This window comes from Chrysemys picta, chromosome 2, assembly GCF_011386835.1.
Source record: "Chrysemys picta bellii isolate R12L10 chromosome 2, ASM1138683v2, whole genome shotgun sequence".
NCBI classification, from domain to species: Eukaryota; Metazoa; Chordata; order Testudines; family Emydidae; genus Chrysemys; species Chrysemys picta.
The window spans coordinates 4,952,542-4,971,392 of record NC_088792.1 but is presented as its reverse complement, the minus strand read 5'-3'; the positions used below and the strand labels follow the sequence as shown (position 1 = coordinate 4,971,392).

Sequence of the window (18,851 nt, the reverse complement as noted above, 5' to 3'; positions counted from 1 at the left end):
CCATGTGGGACCTGCATTTCACTGGTGAAACAAATACACATACCCAGAGATCACTTCTGGGCAACTTCCTGTCGAAAGAGACCGCCTCAAGAATCCTCCAGTCCAGCAAGTACAGCTCGGCTCATCTTTATTAGAAGACCCTGCCATTAACCAGCCAAATTCTGTCAGTCCCCTGAGTGGTCATTTAAGACCCAGGGCCGTGGGTGAAAAAAGCTCTATGGGATGGAAAGTGCTGGAGAGAGAGAGAGAGAGAGAGAGAGAGAGACAAGAGACGTCTGCTGTGCGGCAGCCCTGCACAGAATGTAACTAGCGAATGTTTGTTGTGTGGATTCTACGATAAACCTTCAAGGTCATTGGTAGGTAGTGGAAACGAGAGAGACAAAACTCAAACCCTCTCATCAGCCATGTGCTTGTTAGCCAGCGGCCCCCACTGCTTCAGAAGGTACAAACTGATCACCACGCTGCAGGCTCGCAGATGAAACAGATCACTGAGCTATAGAGCTGTCAGGACGTTTAATACTGTACATGAGTAAGAATTTCAAATCCAAGGAGACACCAGCTTCTCTTGAAACAAGGGCTGGGCGTGTGCTGCACAAACACAAGCTGTTTGCCTCCTACAACCAAACCATACAAATACAAGTTCAACAGTCCCCATCTGTGCTGAGACACTGCGAAGGATACTGCTGTTACTGTCTGCCACAATGAGGCAATCACCGAGAAAGGGACTGAAACAGGAACAGGACTGGGGGGTGGGGGCGGGGAAAGGGTGCCATGCTTATGCATCTATCCAGGCATTTATCCTGAGCTCAGCACCTTGATGTCAGAAGGTACTGCATTAGGGTCTGCTCCATCACCCAAAGAAGCCAATGGAAACACTCCCATTGCTTCCTGGTTTCTGGAAAACATTCAGGGAGACGCCCAGTGATTAGAGCAAGGGGGCTCCCAGACTCTCCTCCCGGCTTTGCCAGTGACTCTTTCGGACCCCTGGGGCATGTCAGTTCACTCCCTGTGCTTTGGTTTTCTGATCTGTAAAGCAGGGATTATGCCTCCCTCCTATTATTATTCTAGCTCATTAATATTTGCACAATGTGCCCTGAGATCCTCAGATGAAAGCTGCCCTAGCAGGGCAAAGAGTGCTGATAATCTATGGCTGGTATATAGAATGGCTATTCGCCAGGATGGGCAGGGATGGTCTCCCTAGCCTCTGTTTGCCAGAAGCTGGGAATGGGCGACAGGGGATGGATCACTTGATGATTCCCTGTTCTGTTCATTCCCTCTGGGGCACCTGGCATTGGCCACTGTTGGCAGACAGGATACTGGGCTAGATGGGCCTTTGGTCTGACCCAGTGTGGCCGTTCTTATGGATCTGTGTACCGCCCTCCAAACAGCATGCTTCATGATAGTACTGTACAAAACCACAGCGCTAGAGACCTGGAATAAGTAACGGCTCTACTAAAACTCTCCCCTCCAGTAACCCTGCTGCAGGAACAGGTCACGTGAAAGCTTGACCAAACAAACAGGGCTGAGACGGCATCCTGAAGCTGGCCAAACACAAGCTCCGGCACACTGCCAGAGGGTGCAGGTTCCCCCGAGGACACCTCGCCACCAGGCCTCATGATCAGCAGGAAGGGAACCCCAGCAGATGGTAAGGGTCCAAAGGGACACAGGGAGAGGTGATCTCTCAGGTAGCTGGCTCTCAACCCACCCCTGCCTGTCCGCACCGCTTCCATCTCACCCAGACCAAGCCAGCTGGCTCCCATCACGTCCCCACCTCTGACAGGTGCTGGGAAAGGAGAGACCAGAGCATCAGCGCTTGATGAAAGGAAGAGAGATCCTACTGCCTTTCAAATACTGAAGGGTCCAAGTGCCTCCCTATCTCCCCTTGCAGCCCTATGCACATGGGATACAAGATGGATCCCTGTGGGACCCCTCCCTGTGAGAGCCCTTGAGAGAGAGGAGTCTATGCCCATAACCTCCATCTGGCATCTGTCCAAGGAGGAGTTAACCTGGGGAAGGACCTCACCTAGCCACTCCCACAAGAGGCCAACAAAACCACCCTGCTCAGAGAGATCAGGGGCTGCCACCAGACCTAACAAAATGGGTTACGTGTGTCCCCCGCAGGAGGACCCCATCCTCCGTCCCTCGCAGTCAGGTCTCTGTGGTAAGCCTACCTTTGAAACCAGACTGTGGGGGTCAGGAGTAGGCAGGGAGTCAAGAGGTGCCGGCGGCTACTCCAGCATGAAGAGCGGGTGCGAGAATGGGCCACAACGTACCAGGCTGTTATCATCACGAGCGAAGCAGAAGAAATGAGTTCTGAGTGCAGTGAGGCCCGTGAGCCTTCTCAGCTCTTGTGGGAGGAAGTTCCTCAGGCGAGAGCTGGCTCCTGAGAGTTCTGTCTCCCGCGCTCCCCAGCCTCCCCCGCTGGCTGGCAGCGTCACTGGCCCAGGGGAACGCAGCTGGCAAGGGGGGTGGCTGTGCTGGAGGGAGAGGCGATCTCTCACGTGGCCTTCGACAGAGATCTTGACCTGGGTGCTGTGTTCAGTGGGAAGCCGACGGAGAGCGAGCACCTGGGTGATGCGCTCACAGGGCCCTGTGTTACTTAGCGGGAAGGCTGCTGAGCTTTGCGCCTGGTGGAACCTTTCCGGAGCATGCAGCTTCCCACCTCGGTACGGCCAAGTGCAGTACCCCAACCTGGAGGTCACCCAACGCCTGGAGCGAAACACACATGGACACCTCCCCACCCAAGGGGAGAGTCAATAATCCCCACCAGTAACGGCCCCAAAGCCTCCCTGCTAGTCCCCATCAGCCACGAGTGCCGGGTTCCTCCAACCTCACTGAGCAAAACGCAGAGAACCTCGGCCAGGGAAGGCAAAGACACACAACCTCCTGCCCTGGGCATCGGTCTGATTCAGAGCAGGCTTCCAGCCATGGTGACTGGAGCAGGAAGGGGCTGCCTAGGTTCCAAGCTGCTGATGTTTAGGGAGAAAAGACGGATACTAATCCATCAGCAGTGAGGTGTGACGCATGTGCAGCAAAATGTCCCCATGAGGCCAGGAGCCATCCGGTCCATCAGTGTTCTGGGGAAGCAGGGCCAAGCAATGTGGAAAGTGATCAGCCAACGAAAGTGGGCATGGTTAGAAAATCCTCGATCCTGGACACAAAGGGCTAAGTAGCTGGCATCAGACAGGTGAGCACCCACCCTCCCTTTGCCCCTTCTTTTAGCAGGAGGCTCTGATTTCTGGATACCTACCCTCCGTTGAGAGTAGGCGTCAGGCCAAACAGCGTGCACAGACCCACCGACATGAGCAGAGAACTGAGCACCGTCACAACCGCGGCCAGGGCCAAGCCCCATTTCGACTTCACCATGTCAATCTTCCCTGCGAGAGAGAACACGAGGCTCACGTCACTGGGGGAAAGCCAATGCCAACCCCTCCCCGTCATGGGGAGTGGATCCATGGGCTCATTCACTTCAACAGGCAGCATGCTAGCCAGGGATGGTAGAGGTGGGTTCAAGGCCTCAGGCGCCTGGCTGGTGCTGACCTAGCAGCACAGAACTAGAGAGGCACGCTCCAGCCAAAGGACACAGCAGAGAGCAACGCAGGGGTGGGCCACAGACTCTCATTCCAGCTACAGGACGACCCAGGGATGTGTAAAAGGAGCATACGTAACCTCACATCAGTGGCAGGTCCTGACGGCACAACCGCAGACTGTATGTGGGATCTTTCTAGCCGTGGGCTGGTCCCCCAGGAGAAGCGGGGCATGTGCCATCACATGGGGCATTTAGAACTGAACAGGTCAGAGCCCTGTAGGATACGCCCCAGGGAACAACCCTGCACTGGCTCAGGGAATGGAATAGCTGAAACCTAATAGGGCCTCATCCCCTCCACGTCCTAGTTCTATGTCCCAGTGGGATTTCAGCTTCACCTGGCTGCAGGAGTGATAGGAGACTGCAGCACTGAAGATAGGTGCTTTGCCCTCCCTACACGTGGGGCAGGGTGTACTGCGCCATCAGGCCCCTGGGGCCCCCTCTGCTGTGAAGCCCATGGACGGGGCGCTCGCCCTCCCTGCTCCCCACAAACCTACGTGTGGAGAAGTAGATGTAAGCAAAGAGGATGATGTAGGTGGTGACAAGGGGGATCAGCTCAGCGATGCCGATCTCCTCTTTGAAGTGGACGTGGACAACGTGCTCCTCCCGCAGGGTGCAGTTGGGGCTAGGGTGCAGCAGCTTCAGCCGGGAGCGGAGGCTGGTGAGGAACCTGGCACGGGAGAAAGGCAGAAGGACGTGACCCTGGTGCTGTGCTGTGCACCTAACACCCCCCTCAGAGGAGGGCCCGGGGGTTGCAGCCAGCTGGGAACATGGCTCTATAGATTTATGCAATGCTCGGCAACCAAGAGCAAGGCCAGCTCTGCCTGTCTAGGTTTTGCACCTCATTCCTCGCCGGTGTATCACCAAGTTCCCCTGAGATCTACAGCGTTCCTGCGGAGGATTCAGAGAGGGGAGCTGCAAGACCTCATTAAAGGTGTTTAGAGAAGGGGGTTGGGGTTTACCAAGAACTCTGGCTCTGGGGGATGGCGCGTGCTGTAGGTTCAAACACGTTTCCTGTTGCAGGTGTTTGGTAAGTAGTGCTGATGAAAGATGCTAATGGACAGGCCTGGAGACGGGAGGCTTCTCTCCCCCATGCACGGCATGGGCAGCAGCAGGGCAAACTTCCACCGGCCGGCCTGCCAGGCTGCCCTGGGAGAACCACGCGGAGGAGGGAGAGGAGCATTCGCTCTCTAGTCCCATTCAGTCCGTGCCCTCTCTGATGAGACGGCCAACAAGGGAGCCAGTTACTGCCAACCAGGATGGTGCTCACTGGCATGCAGAAGCCCATCCATCAGGAGCTGGACTGAAGCAAACTCCCCAGGCCAACCAACTGCCACCAGGAAGGCAACGACTCCACTTACTACAAATATGTGTTGAAAAGACGACTGTGATTGTGTGCAGGGGCAGCCATCAGCAGAAGAATGCTGGGGTGTACTGGGTTTTTTTAAAGCGACAGTGCTGTGTGTCTAGTGGAGACAGACAGCTTTATACTGATGATGATAATACTCTGTGCTTCTATAGTGCCTTCCCTCTGAGGATCTGACCGTGCTCTGCACAGCTCTATCCAGAACAGTGAAAGGACAAATAAGGAGAACCAACCAGCTTCCCAGGAGATGAAGACGGGAGCCCAACAGGCAGGTGACCTGACATGGGAGTAGCAGAGCCAAAGCGCCTTACCTGGAATCATATCGCTGGAGAGCTAGAGTGACAGTGTAGGACACCACCCGCTTCCTGTTGTACAGGTTCACGCCGCTGTACTTCCCCGGGACTCCGAACAAGAGATCTGCAAACGCAATGGGAGCAAAACACCATGAGCCTGGACAAAGGTCACTGAGGGACGATGCATGGGTGTTCATCACCAGATAGGCCAGGATGCTGGAGAACCACGGCCCACCTTATTACAGGGGCTGCCAGGTCCCCACAGAGCAAGCAGGGCCTTTGCCTTCCAGGGCTCCCCCAACCCCATGTCCCTACCACCACACACAGTAAAATGGAACTTCAGTCACCTGCCTTGGGAGAGAGCAAAGACTGAGTGAGGTTTGCAGCTGTGGTGTTTTGAGGTTGTGCTCAGACCGTTAAGCCTGGCCTCCTCTACTCAATCTAACTAGTACAGCAGCACATTCTCTGGGCGTGTGCGTTTGTGTGTGTGTTCGTTTTCTGCTTGGGAGAAGGTAAGGTCCCCGGGGACGGAGTCCTGTCTTCCTTTGGGGTGTTATAGTGCTGACCACATTCTGGGTCCTGAACTGGGAAACCTTTTAATCAACAAGTCTCAAGGCTCCAATGCCCCTCTTGAGGCAGGAGGGATTACAGGGGTCCTGACCTCAATTGGATCCCCTTATACAGAAAGGAGTGAACAATCCTCTAACTCTGTGGAACCAGGGAGCAGCATGACTTCAGACATGGCCAGATTCCTTATTCTAATTAAAGCAAGAGACTTTCATTGGCACCAGAAGCCCACTTGAGGATGAGCCCCGTAGGTTACTCCAGGCAACGATCAATGAAAGGACAAGAGGGAGCACTATGAACATTCACTCCTCACCTATGACAATCCCCCCACCCCCCGCCTTTAGGCAGCGCAGCCGGTGCTGTTCTCAGAGCAACCAGAAAGAGACAGGGTGGGAGAAAGCAGCATGGTTAGATCGAAGGGTGTGGGGGGGTTGTTGGCTACACACAGATGTTCTCTCTCTACCCACAGGCAGCAGGCTGATGGGGTTAGAACACCCACTTTTCACCTCTGGAGGGCTGGGTCCAAATCCAACTTAAAACCCTGGGTCTGGTGGTCTCATCCCAGGCTCTGTGTGAGGTAAAAACCACTACTCGATTTGGCTTTACTGGCAATCGGCTCAGGAGAGACCTGGGACTGGAACAGCAGAGCAGGGATAAGGCACTTCTCCCAGCATCTGCACCACTCAGCCGCCTACCTTTGAGGGTAGCTGATGTCTGCAGTGTCTTTGGTTCGTGCTGGTGGATAGTTTTGATGATATCAGGGTCGGAGTTAAAGCGCTCTCGGTCATTCTGCCAGAAGTTCCCTGGAGACAGCAGGAGGCAGCCATGTTCAGGTAGCAGGTCTCGCAGCTTCTTTAAGCTGGGCAGGAGGTCTGTCACCTGAAGGCAGACTTCCTCCAAACTTCTGATCCCAGAACTGAAAGACAGGTAGAGACCAGAAGCTGCAGCGTGTGTTATGATATTCACAGGCAGCTCATCTCAGAAAGGCAACGCACCCATGCACTCCTGAGCTCTAATTCTCACTCACTACGCAGCTTGTGAACGCACGATTTCAAAAGCCTTTACTGATTCTGGGGGCCTCAGTTCTCAGCACCCAACTTAAGACTCTGAGGGCCTCATTGTCAGAAGTGCTGGGCACCTGCAGGTAACTAGCTTTAGCTGGAGTTATGCATGTTCAGCGCTTCTAAAATCAAACCCAAGGAGTGGAAACTCTTGAAAACTTGGGCCTCAACCTCTCTGCCTCCTTCCTTCTCCATTCGCTAATGGGGGATGATAATACAACCCTCCCTCAGTATTTCCCGCATGGATTAGTTAGGGGTCACACAGGCTCTCAAGTGTGTGAAGGACACAGCAGGAGTAAAACTGTTCAGCACAAGCAACTCAGCAAAATCTTCCCCAAGCTCCTCTGTGGTGCACAGCGAAGGGAATGCCCCCAGCCGTGTGAACTCGTGGGCAGCAGCGCCGCCCTGCAAGTGATACATGGCTTGGATGGGTTGGCGTTTCCAATCTGCAGGCACAAGCCTGCAGCCCTTGCTTACGGGACTCTCTTCACAGGAGTACAGGCTGCAAGACCAGGCCTCAATTTCAGAGCACCTATCCCAGCATTGCAAAGTGCTGCTCTCCCCGTGGGTAAAGCTGTGTGAACTCATGTTAACGTCCGGCTTACACGAACATTCACAATAAAGTGATGCATGTTATAGAAGTTCAAGCCTTGCTTTCTATGCTTACACAATCCTTTGATATCCACTAACAAATCAGATACGCATCTGACTTGACCCAGCCTGGGAACACTGGCACTTGTCCGAGTGTGCAAGGCCCAGTGGCAGACTGGCTACCAGGGCCAGGGTTGGCTAGCATTGCCTCAAAAGAGAGCACTACTTCCTTGTGAGTGAGCACAGACAAGGCAATTGGCAGGATCTAGCATAAAATCCATGTCCAGCCGCAGAGCCACACAGCAAAATCGAGGCTTTCGCTTCAGAAAAAATGACATTTCTAGTCCTCCTGGAGGCAAAGACAACCTTCTGCATGGGCACTGACATAGTGAGGCCTGCCTGAGTCTGCAGAGAGTTTGGAACAGGTCTGGAAGACATCAGAACTCTGCTCTGTCCCCTCAGTCAGGCATTGACTCTGAAACCTAATGGTGACAGAGTTCTTGTCAACAGTATCCACTCTGTCATCCCGGATCAGTTTAGCAGGTATATATGGCTCACATGCTTCTCTCTAATGCCAGATGCAGTGACAGAGATTGGGACGGGGGGCAATGGAATGGCTAGCTGCCCTCAAAGCTGCTGGGGTCTGGCATTAGGTGTTCAAACCACTACAAACATTTCAAGTCATCCCCGTCCCTGCCCAGAAGGGACAACTGCCCAAAGCCTTAACTGTCTCCAGCGCAAAAAATGCAAACTGCCTCCTATATCTTCTGGATGGAAAAAGCCCTGGCTGTCCCATACCGAGATGCCCAACCCTCCACTGACAACTTCAACATGCAGATACGCTTTTTCCTATACAGTTTTTTTGCAGCACTTTAACAATTGTGGAGCAGACTAAAATAAATGGAATTTGATGTCAAAACGAGCCGCGAGCCCCAAGAATATGGCACTGACAGTGTTATTAATTTCAGATTTAATTCAAGAACATCTGGTTTGGAAATTATTTCTCTGCCACAGAAATGGGGGGCTTGTCCCAGAGCTGAGGTCTAGCTGGGCACGGAGCACATGGAGCCTTGTTTCATTTCCATGCAGCGTGGCTACCCATCAAGGACGTGGTCACAGTAATCAGAGATACCGTGCACACCAGGAGGAGACGGTTTATATCTTGCCACTGACGAATGTGCGGCTTCACCAGATAGCGATCCACACATATGTTATAAAAGGGCAGCTGAACTGAAGACAAACACTGTGTAGCAAGGACATCAGCCCAAGGCTGTGACTGGAAGGCTATCGAAAGCTCTTTCTGAACACAGGACAGGCAGCTTCTCTGGCACATAAAAATGTAAGAATATAAGAACGGCCAGACTGGGTCAGATCAAAGATCCATCTAGCCCAGGATCCTGTCCTCTGACAGTAGCTAATGCCTGATGCCCCAGAGGGAATGAACAGAACAGGTGATCATCAAGTGATCCATTCCTGTCGCCCATTCCCAGCTTCTGGCAAACAGAGGCTAAGGACACCATCCCTGCCCATCCCAGCTAATAGCCATTGATGGACCTATCCTCCATGAACTTATCTAGTTCTTTTTTGAACCCTGTTTTAGTCTTGGCCTTCACAACATCCTCTGGCAAGGAGTTCCACAGGCTGACTGTGCATTGTGTGAAAAAATACTTCCTTTTGTTTTAAATCTGCTGCCTATTAATTTCATTTGGTGGCCCCTAGTTCATGTGTTATGAGAAGGAGTAAATAACACTTCCTTATTTACTTTCTCCACACCAGTCATGATTTTATAGACCTCTATCATATCTCCCCTTAGTCGTCTCTTTTCCAAGCTGGAAAGTCCCAATCTCTCCTCATATGGAAGCTGTTCCATACCCCTAATCATTTTTGTTGCCCTTTTCTGTACCTTTTCCAATTCCAATACATCTTTTTTGAGATGCGGTGACCACATCTGCACGCAGTATTCAAGATGTGGGCATACCATGGATTTATATAAAAGCAATATGATATTTTATGTCTAATTATCTATCCCTTTCTTAATGATTCCCAACATTTTGTTTGCTTTTTTGACTACCGCTTCACACTGTGTGGATGTTTTCAGAGAACTATCCACAATGACTCCAAGATCTCTTTCTTGAGTGGTAACAGCTAATTTAGACCCCGTCATTTTATGTGTATAGTTGGGATTATGTTTTCCAATGTACATTACTTTGCATTTATCAACACTGAATTTCATCTGCCATTTTGTTGCCCAGTCACCCAGTTTTGTGAGATTCCTTTGTAACTCTTTGCAGTCTGCTTTGGAATTAACTATCTTATTTGGGCATAAGCTTTCGTGGGTAAAAAACCTCACTTCTTCATATGCCGATATATTGGTGAGGCATGATTTCCCTTTACAAAAACATGTTGACTCTTCCCCAACAAATCATGTTCATCTATGTGTCTGATAATTCTGTTCTTTATTATAGTTTCAACCAGTTCATCTGGTACTGAAATTAGGCCTACCGGCCTGTAATTGCCGGGATCGCCTCTGGAGCCTTTTTAAAAACTTGGCGTCACATTAGCTACCCTCCAGTCATCTGGTACAGAAGCTGATGTAAATGATAGGTTACATACCACAATTAGTAGTTCTGCAGTTTCACATTTGAGTTCCTTTAGAACTCTTGGGTAAGTACCATTTGGTTCTGGCGACTTATTAGTGTTTAGTGTATCGATTTGTTTCAAAACCTTTTCTAATGACACCTCGATCTGGGACAGTCCTCAGATTTGTCACCTGAAAAGAATGGCTCAGGTTTTGGAGTCTCCTTCCCATCCTCAGCTGTGAAGACCAATGTAAAGAATTCATTTAGCTTCTCTGCAATGGCCTTATTGTCTGTGAGTGCGCCTTTAGCATCTCGATCGTCCAATGGCCACTGGTTGTTTAGCAGGCTTCCTGCTTCTCATGTATTTAAACATTTTTTTGCTATTCCTTTTTTGAGTAATACGAGCTTGTTGACACCAGGGTGTGGAAAGGATGTGACATCATTTGCCATGAAGCCCACTTAGTTTCTTGCTTTCCTTATTTCCAGGAGTCTAAGGATTTCAATCCTGATGGCTAGACCCACAGAGCACTAGGTCAGAAGGGGGGTCAGTGTGGCAGGCCCAGTTCGGTATCCGGACTCTCTAGATACTCTAATCAATGGGCGTTTACCTGTCTCGCAGGGCGTGGTTTCTGATCTCCTCCACTAGCTGGAAGACGCGGGAGAGCGGCGAGCGGAACACGTCCACAGCGAGGAAGTTCTTGTGCCATGGCGAGACCGTGGCTTTCACCAAGATCTGCTGGATGTAGGCCACGGGAGGGCCCAGGTACTGTGGGGAAAGCGGGGGTAGAGAGAGAGGTGACCTTCTGGAGACAGCGGAGTCTGCAAGCCTGTGGAGTGAGCGGTGATCTCTCCTGCAAACCCTACAGCATCAACCCCTAAGCCTTCCTTCTTGCAGTCCCCTCTTTTCTGATGGATGGCGGACGGGTGCCCCTCACATGCCCTCTTGTGCCACACCCAACCATGGCCTGTTTTCCTCCTCTCATTTTCTGGTTTCTTTCTAGCTTCATAGATTTTATTCCCTCGCGTTCCCCCCTCACCTGGTAGCTCTCCCATTCCTTCCCGGCAGGCTGCACGCCGCTTTGGAGTGGGTGTGGCCTCTGGTGGCCACACCCTTCGTGCTCTAGCAGCTGACCTGAGTGCCAGGGCTGAAGAGAAGCTTTCCTCAGCCAGCTGCAGCCGGAGCCTATAGCCCTGCACACGCGAGCTGCTCCTGGGGCTGGCTGCAGGAGCCTGGAGGAAGGCAGGTGGCTTCAGCCACAGCCAGAAGAGCGGGGACACCTTGATCTACCAGAAATGTTCATGCACTTGGCAGCCTCTGCTGATGGAGTGTAAAAGCAGGGGGCTGCAGGTCAGGCTTGAGGTGCCCTGACAGAGCTGTGACGCGCCGAGGACTAGGATACGCAGGGATCCCACAGGTCTCATAGACTCATAGACTTTAAGGTCAGAAGGGACCATTATGATCATCTGGTCTGACCCCCTGCCTGCTGCAGGCCATAAAACCGTCCCTACCCCTTCCCTGGACTCTGCTGCTGAAGTCACCAATCCTGTTATTAGTGACTTCAATCGGCAGAGACCCTCCTGCTAGAGATCCCTGCCCCATGCTGCGGAGGAAGGCGAAAAACCTCCAGAGGCTCAGCCAATCTGCCCTGGAGGAAAATTCCTTCCCGACCCCAAATATGGCGATCAGTAAGACCCCGAGCATATAGGCAAGAGTCTCCATCCTGACCCCTTTTAGCCATTATGCTATTTACCTTCCATTGCTTGGTTTTCCTTGACTACTACGTTTTACCATTAAACCATTCCCTCCATAAACTTATCTAACTTAATCTTAAAACCAGACAGGTCCCTCGCCCCCACCGTTTCCCTCGGAAGGCCGTTCCAATATTTCACCCCTCTGACGGTCAGAAACCTTCGTCTAATTTCAAGCCTGAACTTCCCCACGGCCAGTTTATATCCATTAGTTCTTGTATCTACGTTAGGTCAGGAGGGAAAGGCATTGCAGAGCTATGCTGAGCAGGGGGAGGTTTTAGAACTGTCCCCAGCCTCCAGGAGAAGGGCGGTGGATACAGGCTGCTCATGCCAAAGAAAAGTCAAACCCTTCCCCGGTACATTCGGACACCAGCAGCATTGATTTGCACGATCCCGGCCGATACAAGAAACCCTTGGCTTCTACCCAAGTCAGTGTTAACCCTTTGTTCATGCCTCCACTGCCAGAGCACAATGGGCTTATCACGCTGGGACAGGCACCCAGCTCCGAGTGTGGCTGCTTAACCTCAAATGGAAACCACTTGGTTTTGCCCTTAAGAAGTAGGCGTAAATGTTGGAGATGAGACCCGAACTGGCAGCAAATGGCTCCGAGTTACCACGGACACTCCAGGCAGCTAGCCGAGCCGAAGGAGGGAACACACAGGATGTACTGAAGCGCTCAAGGCACAGGAACCGGGATGCACAGCCTTTCACCTCCAGGCCAGCAGTCTGATCCCAGCTCAGCTTGGCAGTGATGGGCCAGCCATTCCGTTCTGGTGGCTGGTCAGTGGAGTAGGAGTTGTGAACTGGTTGGTAGGTCAGAGACCAAATCCCCACAGACAGGGGTACAGCAGTAAGTGACCCCGATTGGTAGCATCTCCATGGATGACAGCAGCAATATGGCTGAGCTCTATTCTCATCCTTATGGGGGTGGGGGGGTCCCATGGCAGAGTTGAGGCATGCTAGCCGAGTATGTGGGGGAGCTTGCCCTGTCACTGCCTGCGTTGTCCCTGTTGGAGGGGAAGAACTGAGACCTTTTGTCTCCTGGGCTGTCAATCCAGCCCCAGGGGCAAGGATCAGCGTTCATGTCGCGCTCCCCGTCAGTCTCAGTCCCTGGCCCAGGCTGGGGAAGCTAAGGATGCAACCAGTGAACCAAATTCGGTGCTGAATCATGGTCACATGCCCAGGGCCGCCTGGGGGGGGTGGGGGGGGAGGCAAGTGGGGTAATTTGCTCCAGGCCCCGGGCCCCACAGGGGCCCCCACGAGAGTTTTTCAGGGCCCCTGGAGCGAGGTCCTTCACTCGCTCCGGGGGCCCTGGAAAACTCTCGCGGGGCCCGGGCCCCCGGAGCTTCTTCCGCTCCGGGTCTTCGGCGGCAGTTTGGCGGCGGGGGGTCCTTCCGCTCCAGGACCCGCTGCCTAAGTGCCCTGAAGACCCGCGGCGGAGGGGGCCTTACGCCTCAGGACCCGCCGCCGAAGTGCCAGGTCTTCGGTGGCAATTCGGCGGCAGGGGCCCCCTGCCGCTGAAGACCCCAGGTCCCCTGAATCCTCTGGGCAGCCCTGCACGTGCCACCTGCGGCACTTTGCACATACACTAAGAAGAATCCAGCACCTACCACTAGCACTAAATTGACTTAAAACAACTGAATAATAATTCTGAAAAAATGCAGCAAACAAAATGCAACACTTGACTCAGGATACAGTTCTCTGTCTCCCCTTGGACAGGCTCCTGCTGAACAGCGTTTGACAGCTTTTACCCACCCACTCTGAAGGCCCAGAATTGGGTCTCCGGACAGCATTCGAGTCTAACGACAGGAGCACATTAGCCCTGAATTTAACAGCCAGGCAAGGTGCAGAAATTACAAGGCACTTCTTCAGTTCACTATATTAAGATGCAAATAACACCAGAGTGAACTCCCCACCGCCCCCCTGCTCTCTCTCTCAGGTGTGCGCGCACACACACACACACACACACACACTCACACTCAAAAGACCTACCCAATCAGGTCTCTCACTAGGATCTCCTTGCTGGTGGCCTGGCTCTGAAGAAGGTGGCGAGTAATCCTTCACCGGAGTGCTGTACTCTACAGGTCCTGTTCCAGGTAAGGGGAGCTTAAGCAGCGGGTAGCTAAGATTAAGACACAAGCAGGAAGAATTATACATTTAAGCAAGCCCACATTTTACTGCCTGTCACACACTGACATGCACTGGACCCATCAGCCAACCTTGCCAAGGACAAGGAGATGCATGGGGAACTTTTTCCAGGTTACCAGTCTGAATCTGACCCAGCACAGTAATATCCAAAAGCCGATGCCCTCTGCAGGCCTCTCTCTCTCTGTCTACACGGGGATAACAAATGTGCAGCTGGCTCACAGGTCTTGGACTCCGGGGCTGAAAAATTACTGTGTAGACACTTGGGCAAGGTCCCAGAGGTTGGGCTCCAGCCCAAGCCTGAACAGCCATTTTTAGCCCCACAAGCCTGAGGCAGCTGACATGGGTCGGCCATGCCGTGGGGCTTTTATCCCCATGTAGACATACCCTCGGAGTTGGTGGCTTCAGTACAGTTCCTGTTAGATGGATTTGTGCATCCCTGCCAGCCCTTTAGTTGGCAGTCTTGGGGAGAACTGAAAGAATGACTGGGCCATGCAGCTGAACCACCCTCTGAACCATCAAGCCATCTCCCCTGGGCGGGTGGGACAGCTGAAACATAGTGAGGATGTGGAGCTAGTGGAAGCAGATTTGTGTTTTTCCTTGGAGGGGGTTACAGTCACGAGTGCTGCAGTTTTGCAGTTAGGGAGAGGACAGTTGAGCAGCTCGGCAGAGAGACAGCAGAAAAACTGAACTGCTTTTAAAGTCCTGAAAGTTAGCAGTGTCAGAGACAGATTAAGGTGCTCAGGCAGCCAGCTCTGGCTGGCTACTCCACAATCTGTGAACCCTGAAAGCAGACACCTCTCACAGAGTAAGGATCCACCAAATGCACTTTGCATGGGCCACATTCCTGAATAACCAAGAGATGGTAGCTACTTTTGATCACTCCTGATCCAAGCTGGATTCAAAAGGCCCCAGGTCTTTCCAAATAATTGACATCCAGCACCATCCCTGTAATTTTCCAGGGCTGGCACTCAAAGGCCTGTCTCCAGTGTGTTTTGAACCATATCTGACACTTGCCACAAACTTCACTGGTCTCGAAGGCACTGTTAATGGTGGGTTCTGAGACACCAGACCATGAAATCATGTCATTCTTATTACCTTCTTGCCCCCTTGCAGCTGCAATTTTGGTGTGATTGTAGCAGCTGGTAACCTATTAACCCTTCATATTAGAGATTAATGCTTGATAACACTTAAAAGCTGAGAGGCCCAGCTTTCAGACAGTAGAGAACATTTTCTTTTTAGCTCTAGATGTTCTTTAGGTTCTAAAATAATGTTAAAATCGAACTGAGCCAAAGGGTTGGGCCCCACCAATGCTAGAAGCTATTAAGACAGGATTCCTGGTTTTCCAGTGGCATACAGCCTGGCTCTGTAGCCTTGTTGGTTCACAATATATCAGATCTTGAATTTGTCACTGGTCCTTCAAACTAGCAAAGCGTTTTATGGCAGTGATCCCAAGCGAACTATAAAGGTCCTGGACCAATGCCATTTTTAATCCCTGTAATGATTAGTGACACAGTAATCAATGCAAGACCCACTTGGTTTATCCGTGGGTCTGTTAAGAGTCTGGCAACACTGGAGGTTACTAAGGCTCGAAGTTTCAGAGGGCAGGGCGAAGACAAGTGACAGATAGAAGATGAGGTTTGAAAAAACCAGCAAATTGAAAGAGGACAAAGAGTGATGTGACTGGTTAAAGTGGGTCAGCTTTTCTGTTTTAATATTCCATACATTTTTAATCACTTGACAAAACACAATGGCCAGGACACGAAAAGGTCTGACCCAGACTATGACAAGTGGATCAGGGGAGAAAGAAGTAAATACATGCTACAATGCATCGGGATGAGAACCTACAGTACAGGCCACAATTTTGGAGACACAGTTGCAGCAACTATTTTTTTCTGGGATGTGATTACCTGCTTTTGTCCCTTTTCTACATAAGTCAGTGGTCCCCGAACTTTTTACCTCGCACCTCCCTTACCCCTGAACCCCCCATCGCCCCCCACCCGAGCCAGGGTCGGGAGCAAGACCGCGACTCCGGGAGTGGGGGACGCGCACAGGGTAAGGGGGCTGAGGCTGGGGCCACAGCTGAAGGTGGGGTGGAGCTGGAAGCGGAGCCCTGGGCGTGGGGACGGCAGCCAAGCTGAGTGGCATTCCCTCCCCACCTCCTGTGGGGCTGGCCTGTGCTCCAGCCACCCCCCCCCACACACACACGTTCCTTTGCACCCCCCAAGGGGGCACGCCCCACAGTTTGGGGTCCTCTGACATAACGTCTAATAACTTGGAACATTAAAGCACCTGTACAGCACATGAGATCTAGTGAGATCACGGCCAAGGGGGTATGGTTTCATTTCACACAGTGAACTGGTTGGCTCTGAGATGGGCATTACTCAAAGGAAGGCAAGGGGCTGCCTGACAAAGCAGGATGGGCCAAGAGGAGGGCTGTTCTATTAAGAAGTGATTACTGATGCCTGAATAGCATCTACGAGTCCAGAGGTCTGACGATGATCCAGCGTAGCCACAAACGCTTCTGATTCACACCTGTAGCCCACCTACAGGGGCACCTCCCCACGTAGCCACCTGGGAGATTTAAAAGCCAGATATATGTTCATTCATGTATCTTAGCTCATTTCAAATTAGGTGCACTGAACGCAGAAAGCGAGCGTGTTAATGAGAAGGACGTTGCTTATGACTAATGAACAGCTGTTCAGCAGTGCACACTCTGAAGCCCGTCTCATCCCTTCCCTGGTTAAAACTCTACTGCTCAGGACTGTGATCTTAACACATAAAACCAAGCAAGGTCCAGACTGGCCAGTGCTTGGATGGGAGACACAAGTGCTGCAGGAAATGACGATGGTGATTCATGGGGTGACCTTCCTAAAGAGTCCATAGCACTGTGCCCTGACTCAGGGTGTTTGCCCCTGCTGTCTCGGACAAACGCCTGGTTGGGGCATTATATTCCATAGATAAATCTTAACCCCCTGCTGCTGCTTCCGCTGGTCAGAGAATTCTCCCTCACTTCCTGTCCTACAGCACTGTGGGCAGCTCCCTGGGCAGCAGGAGAAGTTCCTGCATTCCAAGTTGTGGGGTGAATCCTATACAGTGTGTAAAGCACTTTGGGAGCCGTAGGCCATGAGAAGTAGCGCTATCATCATAAATATACAAATAAGGACATGTACCGTCCACACAGGCTGATTGGTCTCATTCTCTCCCCTCCAGTACCGCAAGATGCAGCTACTCCTCCACCCCCTGCACGTGACCCCATCTCCCAGATTCCTTTGAGCTACTGCTTTTAGTCCTTCTAGGGATTCCTAGTGGAGCTCTTGATCCCGGCAGATATGGAGGGGTGCTCCACTCTCCCTGCTCTCTGAGGGCCTGTTCGGAAGGAGACCTTCTCCTTCCCTCATTGCTGGGGAGGGGCAGGCTCCGCTCTCACCCACCAGAGGAGAGTTTTGCTCCCTCTTGCCCCTGTGAGGAGGGCGCTCGCGTTGTTCAGTGCCTGCCCGATACTGGATGTTTTGCTTCCTTGTGTTCTGGGAGAGCACCAGTGTGATGGGTATTCCAGTCATTTTGCATATGGTGTGGGAAGAGCATGGACAGTGCTGACCAGAAGCACCCGGCCATGGAATGGCTGCTAACAGGGACCAGTTTATGACCTACGGAAACCCACCGGGGGGCTATGCCCCAGCCTTTGAGAACTACCAACTGAGGCAATGAATGAAATTCTGCACTATAATCCATATGGCAGCCAAGATAACAATGTTAAAGGAACGTTACGGCTGCCAAGTAACTACTCAGAAGTTAGGAAATTACCAAATTAAGGTTGCAGTTGCAACCTGCAGTCAACTCCCTGGTGCACATACATCATCGTACAGGCTTCAAATGGCCGAGGGATGTGAGGCTCTACGCTCAACTTAACAGCATTCCTCTGCTCTCTCTGCTCCTTGGGAACGCAAGGTGATAACTTCTGAACATGGGATCAGTCTGTAGGTCTAAGAGCTGGTTGATGGCCGCCATTAACACTTTCCAGCATAACTACCACCCCCATCTCCACTCTGCCCAGAATCCCAAGGGAGTTTAACATGCTGACATATGAGGGACTTCTCTCTGCTTGGCCTTATGTTGTTCAGGGAGGTGGTGTGACTGTGTCCATGTAACAACGTGGCAGAGGTGGCAGGAGACAAATTTGCCATGGACGCATGCAAAACTACTATGAAACAAGTTGACATTGGTCAACGTAATTTTGCAGCGTAGCCCAGGCCACAAAGAAATCATTGAACAAGTTACCAGTTATACAAACTGACCTATTTACATCTCTTCCTGAACTAGCGGGGGCCAGGAGGGTGGCACACAGGGAGCTTATGGGGACGGGGGGGGGGGGGGGGGGGGAGAGGGGGAGGGGAATAGAAGGATGCAAGGAGCCCTGGTGTGTGCAGTGAGCTTGGCCTTCAAAAGCTACGAAGTGTGTCCCCCTCTAGACACAGGTAGGCTAAGACAGGCGTAGTCACAAGGGAAACGGGCACAGAGAGCTCCTGGCATGGGGCAGAGAAGGGGAAGAGAGGGGACACAGAGCCCCTGGAATAGGGAGGAAAATAGGGGACCCTAGAATGGAGGACATGAGGGAGCGCATGTGGGGGATAGGGGTTGTAGGAAGACCTTGAACTAGAGGGGGATGGGAGGGTGGCATACAGGGAGCTTGTGGGGGGAATGGAGGGATGCAAGGAGCCCCGTTGTGTGCAGTGAGCTCGGCCTACAGAAGTTTTGAACTGTGCGACCCTCTAGTTACATGACCGCAACCTAGTTTTTTCCATAGGCCCCTGCCTCCTTCACTGAATGCAGAGTTATTCAACTTCTTTTTATCCCCCTCATTCAGTGTGTAGCCCCAGCCTTTTTTTAACACTCAGCACAGACCTCAACCAC

General features: G+C 52.1%; 1 protein-coding gene across 13 annotated transcripts in view; it reads right to left on the bottom strand.

Annotated features, from left to right (window-relative positions):
- Window positions 1–18,851, bottom strand: part of SCAP (SREBF chaperone) — a 105,467-nt gene that overhangs the window by 28,887 nt on the left and 57,729 nt on the right. For all 13 annotated transcript variants that reach the window (XM_065582512.1, XM_065582511.1, XM_065582519.1 and 10 more), the window contains 6 exons: window positions 13,785–13,914; window positions 10,652–10,809; window positions 6,508–6,728; window positions 5,264–5,369; window positions 4,084–4,256; window positions 3,251–3,377 (listed from right to left, as the gene is read on the bottom strand). In XM_065582512.1, coding sequence (XP_065438584.1) covers window positions 3,251–3,377; window positions 4,084–4,256; window positions 5,264–5,369; window positions 6,508–6,728; window positions 10,652–10,809; window positions 13,785–13,914 — 915 coding nt within the window. The remainder of the gene's footprint in view (window positions 1–3,250; window positions 3,378–4,083; window positions 4,257–5,263; window positions 5,370–6,507; window positions 6,729–10,651; window positions 10,810–13,784; window positions 13,915–18,851) is intronic.